Here is a 12,528-nt window from a genome sequence, read left to right on the forward strand (position 1 = left end):
TAAAATCCTGAATATGCCTCTGGCAACCATGAAATGCGAGGGACCACACCCAGCATGGCAGCTTGTGTTGTTTCACGTTGGTTTATTGAGGATTGACCTGTGAAATTAGTAAACTTGATATATAAATGTATTGGAAAGTACGTACAACTAATAAAAAATAATACTCTCTTCTTTTCGTTTCAGTTTATTTGATACATTTTTAATCCATCACAAAAAAATAACATTTTATCCGTTCATATTTTTACTTATTCACAATATTAAAAATAGATATAATTTAATTTACTTGATCACTTTGAGAAATCAAGAAATAATTTATCATTTTATATATGTTTTACTCTTATTATTAAGTATTGATTGATTCCAATTCATTTCCTCATGAGTAATAAGATGCCTTATAATAATCAAAAGCAATATAAGAAAATTATTGTTTTATACATCTTTTGTTTCTTAAGGGATATATCAGGCCAAACATAGATGAATAAAGTGTTTATTTATATTCAATAATAATTTAACTTCTAACTTTTTATTTTACCTTAATAAGTGATTTATAATTACAATAAAAATTGATAGGATTCGAAAATATGATCAAGCATCGTCCGTTGATTCTATATCTACCTATAGGCAAAAAAAAAATTGTCCATTCTTTTAGGGTTAATAGTAAAAAAATAAAAATAAAAATGCCAAAATAGAAAGAACGATAAATATTATATTTTATATCATAAATTTTTAAAATATTCTCTTTATTTTTCCTAAATTTTATATTTGTTATAAATACATTAAACTAAGTGGATTGTCCATTAAGTTTATTCATAAACTTAAATATCCTTATCATGAATGCGTATTCCCAAGGTGATATGAACCCTTTTGTGATAAGATAATGATATATCTATTAATTTGGCATTCATCAAAGTGGCCTTTGAAGTGATTTCTCTACTTATAAATAGAGATATCATTCTCCATGTAATTAGCACTACAAGAAAATTGGCTAATAGCGAAGGGAAATATGGTCCCTAAAAGCCTGAATCTGGTCCCTAAAAGTCGACAGCGACGATAAATATCTGGTAACCACTCGTCCTTAAAGGCTCCGTCGCTAGAGGTTAATAGCGACGACAATTTTCAACTGGTCCCAGAAAGTATTTCGAGACCAGATAGATCCCCCGTCCCTAAAGGTTCTTTTGGGACCATATTTCCAGTCCTTAAATGGATGCTTAGTCCCTATGTTTTTGTATCTAAATATTTGTAGCGACCATATTTGCTGGTCCTAAAACTTTTGAGGACAAGATATCTGGTCTCTATTGTTTTTTATTTACAATAATTTGGTCCCAAATAAATATATTACTTTTTGTCATTTTTATAAAACACACACACGCAATTATAATATATAAACAATGAATGTAGGCAGAATATAAATAATATCATATTTTCATACATACAAAAAGTAGGTCACCATTCCATATGTAGAACCGTACTATCAAATATAAGTTACTAACATTCATTACAAAAAATAACAAATTTGTCAAATAGTCCCGACTAAATTTGATAAGCAACTTAAGTCTTCAAATCATGCATCTTGACTTGTAAACTCATCAAGTCTTCAAGACCTGGAAAAAAGCATACAATAGATTTTCTCAAAAAATTATAAAGAAATACTAGAAGAAATAAAATTTAACATGGTTTAGACCACATAATATATTCAAATTTCAACCTGTATGTTCATCTCCCGCTCAAGTATTTAAAGCAAAGTAAATATATTGATGTGCCAACTATATAAGCAAATGTAGTTTCAAATTAACTACCTAGATTTCAATAATATAATCAGAGTACAAATCATTTTAAGGGCTCTAAACTAGTATAGTCATTGAATATGATTCTTAAGAATTCCTATACAGAGTATGAAAATTTAAACGTTCATTCAGATNTTTATTTTTCCTAAATTTTATATTTGTTATAAATCCATTAAACTAAGTGGATTGTCCATTAAGTTTATTCATGAACTTATATATCCTTATCATGAATGCGTATTCCCAAGGTGATATGAACCCTTTTGGGATAAGATAATGATATATCTATTAATTTGGCATTCAACTAGATTTTCTGCCCATCCCTAAATGTTGGTCCCTGGTAACCCTTTTTCTTGTAGTGTAGATACACTTGAATAAGAAGAAAAGTTCTCTTCTATCTACATTTCTTGCCTTCTTCTCTTTATAATTATATTACTCTGAGTTTGCTTTTATAACACGTTATCAGTACGAGACTCTAGCCATTGAGAGTTTGAGTTATAGTGTACATCCAATGCCATTAACTGACATCGATGAGTCAAAAGAGAAAATTGCTAGAAAGGTGGTTCCTGGATCATCGAGTAGTCATGCCTCTGGCTCCTAATTGATGGAGCAGACCACTCAACAATTTCCAGTAGTTAAAAGCAGAAAGTGACACAGGAGAAAGCACTTTGAAAACTAAGTCTACTTTAAAAATATGAAATGGCAAGCTGCAGTAAAAGTTGATAAAAAACAAATCCACTTTGGTACGTTGGCACTCAAGAAGAAGGTATAAAGTTTTAGTAGCTTGAGTTTGAATATTATTTTGATTATTTTGAAAGACTTAGAGGGTGAGTCAATTGTACTTCGGTCTATTATACCGTTGGTTAAGGATAAGACGGTGGATTCAAGTCCATCGCACCAAAAGGATAAGCCATCAGGTTAAAGTCGGATGCACCATAATGAAAATTGTTTGAGGATAAGACGGTAGATTCATATTCTATCGCCCAAGAGGGTAAGCCATCAATTTGAGTTTTGATGCACCATAATGATAAGGATTGGGTTTAAGTCCCATAGAATTATGGCCTAACACGCCTTATATGGGTAAGACATTGAGTTTGAGTCAATGCAACATAGTGATTATATAATGATGACTAAGGCATTGATGAAAAGCCATGAAATTCATCCTATTGAATTTGCTCCATTCCTTGAAAACAATGTGGTAGCAATGTATGATAACTTTGAAACGCACCACTTGATTTGCTCCATTCTATCGTATTAATATGGTAGCAGTGAATAATAAGTCTGAAAGACTACAAATGATTGAATGTATGAATAAGAGCATGGAGGAACATAATTATAATAGTCATCATTGTGGTAATTATAAAAGGAAGAATAATATGAGTTCTTCAAATAGTCCTTCAAACTGTGAAAATAATTTTATCATCAAAATGGCATGAAAGGTGATTGGACACACGGTTATCCTGCGACCTAATTTGATAAGTTCGTAAATCCTCCATCAAAAGAAAGAATATAAAGTGATGGTGCACTTTATCTTTCAAAGTGATGTTGAGGTGAGTCATGTAAATATGTCAAATATAAAGGTATGACATGTATATATAAATGGTTATGGTCAACTCATGAAGAGATTGTGAGTTGTAATAAGCATGTGAATGTTTGCCCATATTCTTAAAAGTGCAAGATATGAAGAAAAAATATGAATAAGAACATATTCATGTATGGTTGAAAATATGTCACAACTCACCTCTACGGGAGGTTTGAGAGAAATAAATAAATTTTATTTGGCAGAAATAGTCAATGATCGTGTACGTTTATACGTCATAAATATTATGGTATGTTTATTGTGAACTACCGAAAGGGCAAAAGGAAGAAATAATCCTTGCCTATAAAGGTTGTGGTCATGATCAAAATAATATTATTGTATGGCAATACAAATTTGTCATTGGTTGTGTACCTATGGTACAACAAAAGTAAAGCAAGAAACATGTCTTGCTCGTAATAATTTTGACCATGACAATAATAATATAATTTTCTCCTTGAAGGAGATGCTCACCATATGGATGGTGTCATGAAATATGTGATAGTACACAAAAATTAATTACAAGCTCTAACGATGTGTTATTGCCAGAGGAATAATATTGGGGCTTTAGTAAGTCTCAAAAGAAACTTTTTAAGTTTCAGATAAATTGAAAAGAAATATTAAGACTATAAATCATGAAAAGACTTAATATCTTCAGATTACTACCAACCGAAGCGGGTTATAAATATTTATGTAAAAGATTACCCATTTTTCCTCTTGTTTGTTGCACACAAACATGGACATGCTGATGAAATCACATGCAAAAGTAAACTGTACGTGTACTAAAATAAAGATTAGTTGGCCATTCCGATTAAAATATGATGCAAAAATAATTGAGAATTCACATAGTTATATACTGAAGAAATCAAATATTCTTCAAGAATTCTCTTGTGTTGCTTGTTCTCTGATAATTTGATCATCGTATCATTGTACCAGCTAAGGTTGAGATTGTACTCCCTGAGATTTTTGGAACACATAAAAAGGTGAATATGGGTCCATTCACCTACCATGTGGACCATTTATAATTATATGATAGATGGATCTATGCGATGGTCACACATGTGCTTTGTTGTCAACTTACAAACTGGTGTTTGTAAGGTTGTTTGCTGAAATTGTTAAATTAAGAGCATAGTTCCAAACTATGAAACTATACTGATAATGCTGGTTGGTTTAGAAGAAATTGTATGCCTCCAATTATAGCTAAACCATTAATTATAAAACAAATCTCCCAAAAAAAATTGGTATGAGATGAATTTATTTAACATGTAGCAACACTTGTATGCATCAAGCCAACAAAAGTCCCCTATCGAAATTGGTTCAGGGTCAGGAACCAAATAATATCATCTAAAACGTTAAATGTGTGGTTATGATTTAATTGCTCCACCACGCACAAAAATGAATTCTCAAATAAGATTGGGATGAATATTAGATTTTCAAACATTAGGGGGAGAGATGACTGAAAGCTGGAAAATATGTGTGAGATTAATTATGAATTATCTAGATCCTCGTTAAAAGAAAATGTGAACTTGAAGTTCAAGTGATAATTCATTTGCGTAGTATTGCAAATCTAATGCATGATGAATTTACTGACCCTATGTTAAATTCAGCTGCAAATGCTCCAATGAGAAGTCCTTGAAAGACAGAGTCTATGATACGCCTGAAGCGTAATAGATCAATCGGTTCCAAATGTAAAATTCCTTGAAGAAGGAGAGGAGCAAATGATCAATATGATCATGATAATGAGGCAAGTGCTATAAAAGAGCACCACGACATAACACTTCATAAAATCTTGAAAAGGGTTCATCAGGTACCTAAAAAATGAAGAGATCTCGATAAGTTATGTCATATTGGAATCGATATAAAATAACTGTCGACGGTATCTTTGATATGAAGTAGCGCTCAATGATATAAATTGTGACGAGGATTTTGAATTCAAATATGTCACATGGTGTGGACAGATAAATGATTGGTCAAGTATAATGCATAATTCAAGTATATTTTGTTTCACTTAGAAAAGTGATGTTTTAGATTGATAGTCCATAAATCAAGGTATAATGTCAGTGGGGTACAAATAAATTATTATGCGATGGTATAACCATAAGATATCAAGTACGGCTTGTGCCTTGGGCAATAAAGATTTATCGCAAAAATTCTGACATTATTGGAGATGTTTTCTCCTATGGTGGATGCAATGAGATTTGTTTTGATCTGAAAATATGTGAAAACTTGAATGCATATAATGAATAATTATCATGTCTAGCTAGACAATACTGAAGGTTATATGAAAATCCTTGAAGCAATCAAGGTGTCTGAAACATATAAAAGTTTGAAAGAAACTTTTTCAAAAAAGCTTCAAGAATTCTTATATGGATTGAAATAATCAAGGAAGAAAAGGGTACAAAAAGATTGACCCTAATTGTCCTTGTATTTTTATGAAAAGGTCAGGATCTGAATTTGTTGTAATAGTTGTGTATGTTGATGACTTGAATATTATTAACACTCTTAAAGAACTTTCAAAAGCTATTGAGTGTTTGAGAAGGGAATTTAAAATGAAAAGATCCTGGAAAGACAATTTTGTCTTGACCTACAGATTGAGGATTTGACGAATGAAATATTTGTCCATCAATCAACATACACAAAAAAGTTTTGATGCGATTTTATATGAATAAATCACTTTCATTGAGTACCCCAATGACTATGAGATCGCTTGACATAAATAAAGATTCACTTTGATCTCAAAAGAATGATGAAGAGCTTCTTGGAGATGAAACTCCATATCTTAGTGCAATCAGGACACTAATGCATCTTGCTAACAATACTCTATTAGATATCTGTTTTGTAGTAAATTTACTGGCAAGATTCTACTCCTCCCCAACGAGAAGACGTTGAAATGACATCAAAGACATTTATTTGAAGTTATTCTACAAGATAATCAACTGCAAATGAAAGTGTCCACAAGATGATTGTTGTTATGAACAAGTTGAATGAGCAATTTAATTACTTGCAACAACGAGGTCACGAATAGAGTGATTTTCAAGAATGTATTCGGCTAAGCTCAAAGCCTCATCATATCCATGAGACCAGAAAATGATATATCTAGATGAGTTTAATCATGCAACATCTTCGTGAATGTGATTTGATCACAAAGACACTGGCAATATTTGAGAAGTTGGTATATAAGATTGAATGACATCATCACAAGAAATTAAGTGATGTTTTAATTAGGGTGAGTATTATAAGCGTTGCACTCTTTTTTTCTTGACTGGGGTTTTATCCCACTGGGTTTTCCTGGCAAGGTTTTTCATGAGGCAACAAATTAAATAATGTGTATCAAAAGATATGTGTACTCTTTTTTTTTCGCTAGAATTTTTTCCCACTGGGTTTTTTCTTAGTAAGGTTTTAACGAGGCACATTATCTATGGACATCCAAGGGGGAATGTTATAAATATATTGAACTAAGTGGATTGTCCATTAAGTTTATTCATGAACTTATCCTTATCATGAATGTGTATTCCCAAGGTGATATGAACCATTTTGAGATAATGATATATCTATTAATTTGGCATTCATCAAAGTGGCCTTTGAAGTGATTTCTCTATTTATAAATAGAGTTATCATTCTCCATGTAAGATATACTTGAATAAGAAGAAACGTTTTCTTTATCTACATTTCTTGCCTTCTTCTCATTATAATTATATTATTCTGAGCTTGCTTTTATAACCAATTAAATATCTTCACATTTATTAAAAAATAAAAAATGCTACCTCCCCCCGCCCCCCCGCCCCCCTCCCCTCCCTTTTTTTCCGAAGCAATAGATCAATTCAGAAGGTCAATAAAGAAACACTTCAACCATGAACACACAAACCAACACCAAAGTCTTTCCTCAATGTGTCTCACACATACACATTTAATTCATCCCATCCAATAAGTCGTCTCTTTGTATTTTTCTACAATTTTCTTTTCTATCCTATCTTATCCAAGAGAAATTACAAAATAGGAAACAAGATTTTGAATATTATTGTTTGAGGATTTTAATGAAATTTTAGGTAGATTTGGCAATGGGGAAGAACGAGGCGAGTTCAAATAATAATATTTTTTTCAAAATTTGATCCAGGCAATGTGGAATCAAAATTTTCATTAAAGGTGTTCAAATTCTAGAGAAGTAAACACATAAATAAGAGAAAAGAGATTCAACAACTATTATATATACATAAAAAACTATTTTAACCATGTATAAATAATATACTTTTTCAACGTCGAATGAGGTTCAAATGACCCCCCTGACCACAAGGTGGCTTTGCTCCAGGATGCGAGGTGGAGGAAGGTGGGTTCAAAATTTTGTAGATTTATGTGGATTTGCTCCACAATTGTCCAATGTGGCAGAACGGAGTGGATTCAAATAATATTTTTTTTAAATCTGAGGTGGGCGAAGGAAGGCGGGTTGAAAGCTTTATAGGTTTATGTGAATTTGTTCCACAACCATCCCGTTTGTCATTCCTAGTTTCAGGGATGATGAATTTTCATGCAATTATAATGCAAGTTTTACTTGAGTTTCGTTATTTAGAGTCAATATATTGTGAATTTAAAAATATTTTGAAAAAAATAGTTTTTTTCTAAACAAAATGTAATTTTATGTATTTAATAAATATTATAGTAATTAGATAATCCGAAATGGTAGCTAATACTCTCTCTCCCCCTGATCTATCTTATGATTCACTTAAATCTAGTAGGTTAAAATTAAGTACGCAAAGGTGTTTATTTATTTAATTATCTGTATATAAGTCTATATGTACGTCCATTAGAATATGAACACTTTTTTGTTCCCTTTTAGTAATTCGTAATTTTCTTTAAAATAATACTACAAATTATTATATTCATTTAATTTTTCCAAAATCTTGGAAAAAGTACATTAAGAGCCCCTTACTTCTTGTCATGATTCACTTTCTCTCTCTTCTGAATTTTCTTGTGTTGACTTTCTTTCCTTTTATCAATTTGCACGCATTAATTACTTCTCTTCACAAATAGTATATATATGAACTAATTTTCCTCTTTTTTCCATACAAATCCATTTCCAACATTTCAATATCTTCAATCTCTTGAAAAGTTTCTCTTTATATTCATCAAAACATTACTTTATTTTCCCTTTCCCTTAGGGTATATCATTCTTTAGGTTAAACATTTCGATATCAAAAGTTTGTTGACCTCATTATAAGATTCGTCCCAAAAAGTTGTGGTTTGTTCAAAGTATCTATTTTCCTCTTTTCTCCACACAAATCATCACTAATTCCCATCACAAAACACTAGTATCCTTTTCCCCTTCCCTTCACAAACTTGGTCCATTCCTCCTTCAAGAGATCTATATATCTCTTTGCTTCTTCAAATATGAACTTTTTTGTTTAACCATCCGATCAATTCATATTCATCTTGAATAAATCCACCAAGGAGCAAAAAAATTCTTAATTCTCAGGCTCGAATCTAAAATATTTGATCAGGGGTGGAGGGATCACGACCAACTAATATGGAAGATGTTGAAGTTCCTGATTATTTCCTTTGTCCAATATCAATGCAACTAATGAGGGATCCGGTTACAACATCAACCGGAATAACCTATGATAGGGAGAACATAGAGAAATGGCTATTCAAGCGCAAGAACACAACTTGTCCCATAACCAAACAAGAGTTGTTGACCATGGATCTTACCCCAAATCACACTCTTCGTCGTGTGATCCAATCTTGGTGCATCATGAATTCTTCCCATGGTGTTGAAAGGATTCCTACTCCAAAGTCTCAAGTAACAAAATCATATGTTCTAAAACTCCTTAAAGAAGCCATGCAATCCCAAGAAATGCAACTTTCTTGCTTGAGGAAACTTAAATCTATTGTTCATGCAAGTGAGAGCAACAAGAAATGTTTACAATCATGTGAGGTTGTAGATTTCTTAGCTTCAATTATAATGAAGCAAGAAGTGGCTTTTATTCAAGATTCAGAGTTCAGGATCAGTGGCAGAGATACCCTTTTACAAAAAGTCGTGCCATCTGACATTGTTTCACCAAAAGATTCCGAATCATACAAGTTGAGTTGTGATAATAGTCAGACACCACTTGTACTCGAGTACTTCACTACTAAGGCAAGTGATGAAGCATTGGATATTCTTTTCCATCTTAATCCCTCCGATGAAACCCTAAAAAAGTTCGTCTCCAAAGACAATGGAGACGAACTTTTCTTAGATTCTTTATTGTATTTCTTGAAATGTGGGAATTACCAATCTCGAGACTATGCAATAATGCTATTAAAATCAGCATTCAATGTGGCTGATCCATGCCAATTAATTGGTGCAAAACAAGAATATTTTAAAGAAATATTGTTATTTTTGAATAACAAATTAATCTCACAACAAGCTACAAAGGCTTCACTTAAATTACTAGTGGAACTTTGTCCATGGGGTAGAAATAGAATCAAAGCAATTGAAGTTGGAGCTATATCAACCCTAATTGAGCTTCTTCTTGATACAATAGAAAGAAGATCTTGTGAATTAATCCTTACAATTTTACACCAACTTTGTAGTTGCGCCGAGGGCCGGGCTGAGTTATTGAACCATGGGGCAGGAATAGCCATTGTTTCCAAGAAAATACTTAGGGTTTCACAAGTAGCAAGTGATAGAGGAGTGAGGATACTTTGTTCCATTTCAAAATTTTCAGCAACTTGTAAGGTTCTTCAAGAGATGTTGCAAGTGGGAGTGGTGTCAAAGTTGTGTTTGGTGATTCAAGTGGATAGTTGTTCAAAGACCAAGGAAAAAGCAAAAGAAATTCTAAGGTTACATTCTAGGGTTTGGAGAGATTCTTCTTGTCTTCCTCCTCATTTACTCTCTTCTTATCCTTCATAAAGAAAATTATATTGTTGTTGTTTTTGTCCTTTTCCAATTTTTGGATTTAACTTATATATACTGATCAGTATAAGAAAGTTTTGCCCTTTCAATGTAGTTTTGACTTGTTATAATTCAGTACATGTCTAATTTATGTTTTTTTTAGGTTACTAAATTTACTTATTATGGCCCGAAATACATTAGATAATGATAATTGTTGAAGTGCATGACTATCTAATCTGAAAGTTAAAGTTATGAAAAAACACTTGTAATTAGTTAATTACTATATGCATACTTACATGTGGACCTAATTTATTTTAGGTGTAAAAGAAGATGTGTGTGTTTTGTGGGGTGACGGTGAGATTTGAATCTAGAATCTTTTATTTGTTTTGTTACAATATCAAAGTATGTGACAATTTCACTTAAATATTTAAGTTGTTAATTAAGTTGAAAACAGAATTAGTATATGTTTTCGGTTTAAATAAATTAAACTCTTCCTTTTTTATGTAGATAATTGAGAAATATTACTCCAAAGTGTAGTGTTTGAAGTTTGAGCATTGAGGTTTAGGGTTAATTATCAAAACAACAAGCATTTATATTAAAAAAATAATTAATCCATGACTATTGAGATATGATCTAATTTGGATTCTATTTACTGTTTTTCAAATAACTTTTAGTGGACATATATGCATTATATATAATTGAGCTCTTTTAACGAAGCCATCCACCTAGAGATTCTAAAAGTTCAAAATTTTCCTAGGGCAACTATATATAGTTTTTTTCATTTTTTTATTAATTGGTTTCTCATTCGATGTCTGATACTCGTATTGAAGTTTGTTGATTAAAATTAAATCACATATTACATGACTCATTTCCAAGAACGATACTCTCCTTCGAATTATTTTTATTTCAAAAGCTTGAATCAAAAAAATTTATTTCAAAAATGAAAAAATCTCAATCATATCACGAGAACCCGCCCCATACGATGTGAAGTCACTATAATTGGTGTAACATGGATTTGGGTTTAGTCCAAAGTTTGAAAGGTCAAAGTCGTACAATTGTGATTTAGATAGTGTCCCATCCTTGTTTTTTAGTTTATTGTTTATTCATCTTCTTATTTTTTTTCAAAATTATTTGTCTAGACATGAAGTGGCGGTTTGATCTGTCCAATGAATAAAAAACACAAACTTAAAATAATTGAGAAATAATAGTAATAATAAAATGATTAGGAAAGCAAACACACGTATCTAGAACACGAAAATAGATTTTTTTAAAAAATTATTTATTTGTTTAAAATAACAATTTTCTCACATAATTATGAGAAATTTGATTTTTAGTTTTTTTTTTATCTTTTTTATAAAAGATCTTCATTTTACACCTAATAAATTTTAAAAAAATTATTCAATTTATAAATAACCACAAAATATTATTAGTGATAATTAATTATAGTCTTGCCATGCACCTTCCTATATCATAATTAGACTAAAGCCATGTTCCTCTCTCCAGCTGTTGGGATGCATGAAAGTTAGTATTAGGTTTGTTTGGTATGACGAAAAATATTTTTATAAAATAAATAAATTTATTTATTTGTGTTTAGTTTAAGGAAAAAAATAAATATATATATTTGATAAGCTTTTATACGTAATTAGTAAAGCATTATGATAGGGTGAATGGTCAAGAGACGGGGTTGGAGATGTTGGGTGGCTGGAAGGAGATAATGAATTTGAAAGTTATGAAATTTGTTTATTTCAATTTTCATTAGAAGTTTTATTTTCATTTTTAAGGGCCTTATTTTCTCAGAAAAAAAATTTCCAAAATATTTTGACAAACAAGAGAAAATTAACCCCCCACCCCCCAAATACCAAACACACCAAATTACTTTGTACTCTTATCTCTGTAAGGGTAAAAGGTATATTTGAACAAACTATAATTAAAATGGAATATGACAAACATATAACAACGAGGGTATATATGACCCAAAATTATAACATAGGATAAATATAATAATTTTTTAAATAAATATGACCATTTTCTGTATTAAATATCTGGACCCTTTTATATATACAAATCCGGATCCAAAACTAAAATTAGCCCAACCTACAAACCAAGCTAGTAATAAATAATGAGTAATTTACGGAAATTTTAATAGTTCAGGAGCTAATTACTCAGATACACACTCGTTTTCAATATACGAATCTTACTAGATTTTGGCGGTCCAAATACATGTATCTCGAGATACATGGGGTCAAAATTAGGTGCAATTTGTTCTAGATACACTGGATTCAAGTGGATCCGCATGTATCTTAGAC

The 12,528-nt window shown here is 31.2% G+C and overlaps 1 protein-coding gene across 1 annotated transcript; it reads left to right on the plus strand.

The window, feature by feature from the left end:
• Window positions 1–8,623: 8,623 nt before the first annotated feature.
• Window positions 8,624–10,261, plus strand: LOC125871069 (E3 ubiquitin-protein ligase PUB23-like). The gene has a single exon (XM_049551661.1). It carries the CDS (start codon window positions 8,876–8,878, stop codon window positions 10,238–10,240), a length of 1,365 nt encoding a protein of 454 aa, XP_049407618.1. The 5' UTR covers window positions 8,624–8,875; the 3' UTR covers window positions 10,241–10,261.
• The last annotated feature ends 2,267 nt before the right edge of the window (window positions 10,262–12,528 follow it).

This window comes from Solanum stenotomum, chromosome 1, assembly GCF_019186545.1.
Source record: "Solanum stenotomum isolate F172 chromosome 1, ASM1918654v1, whole genome shotgun sequence".
Lineage (NCBI taxonomy): Eukaryota > Viridiplantae > Streptophyta > Magnoliopsida > Solanales > Solanaceae > Solanum > Solanum stenotomum.

Coding starts and splice junctions, on each gene's coding strand:
- LOC125871069 (XM_049551661.1), top strand. CDS start 8,876: ATGGAAGATGTTGAAGTTCCTGATTATTTCCTTTGTCCAATATCAATG.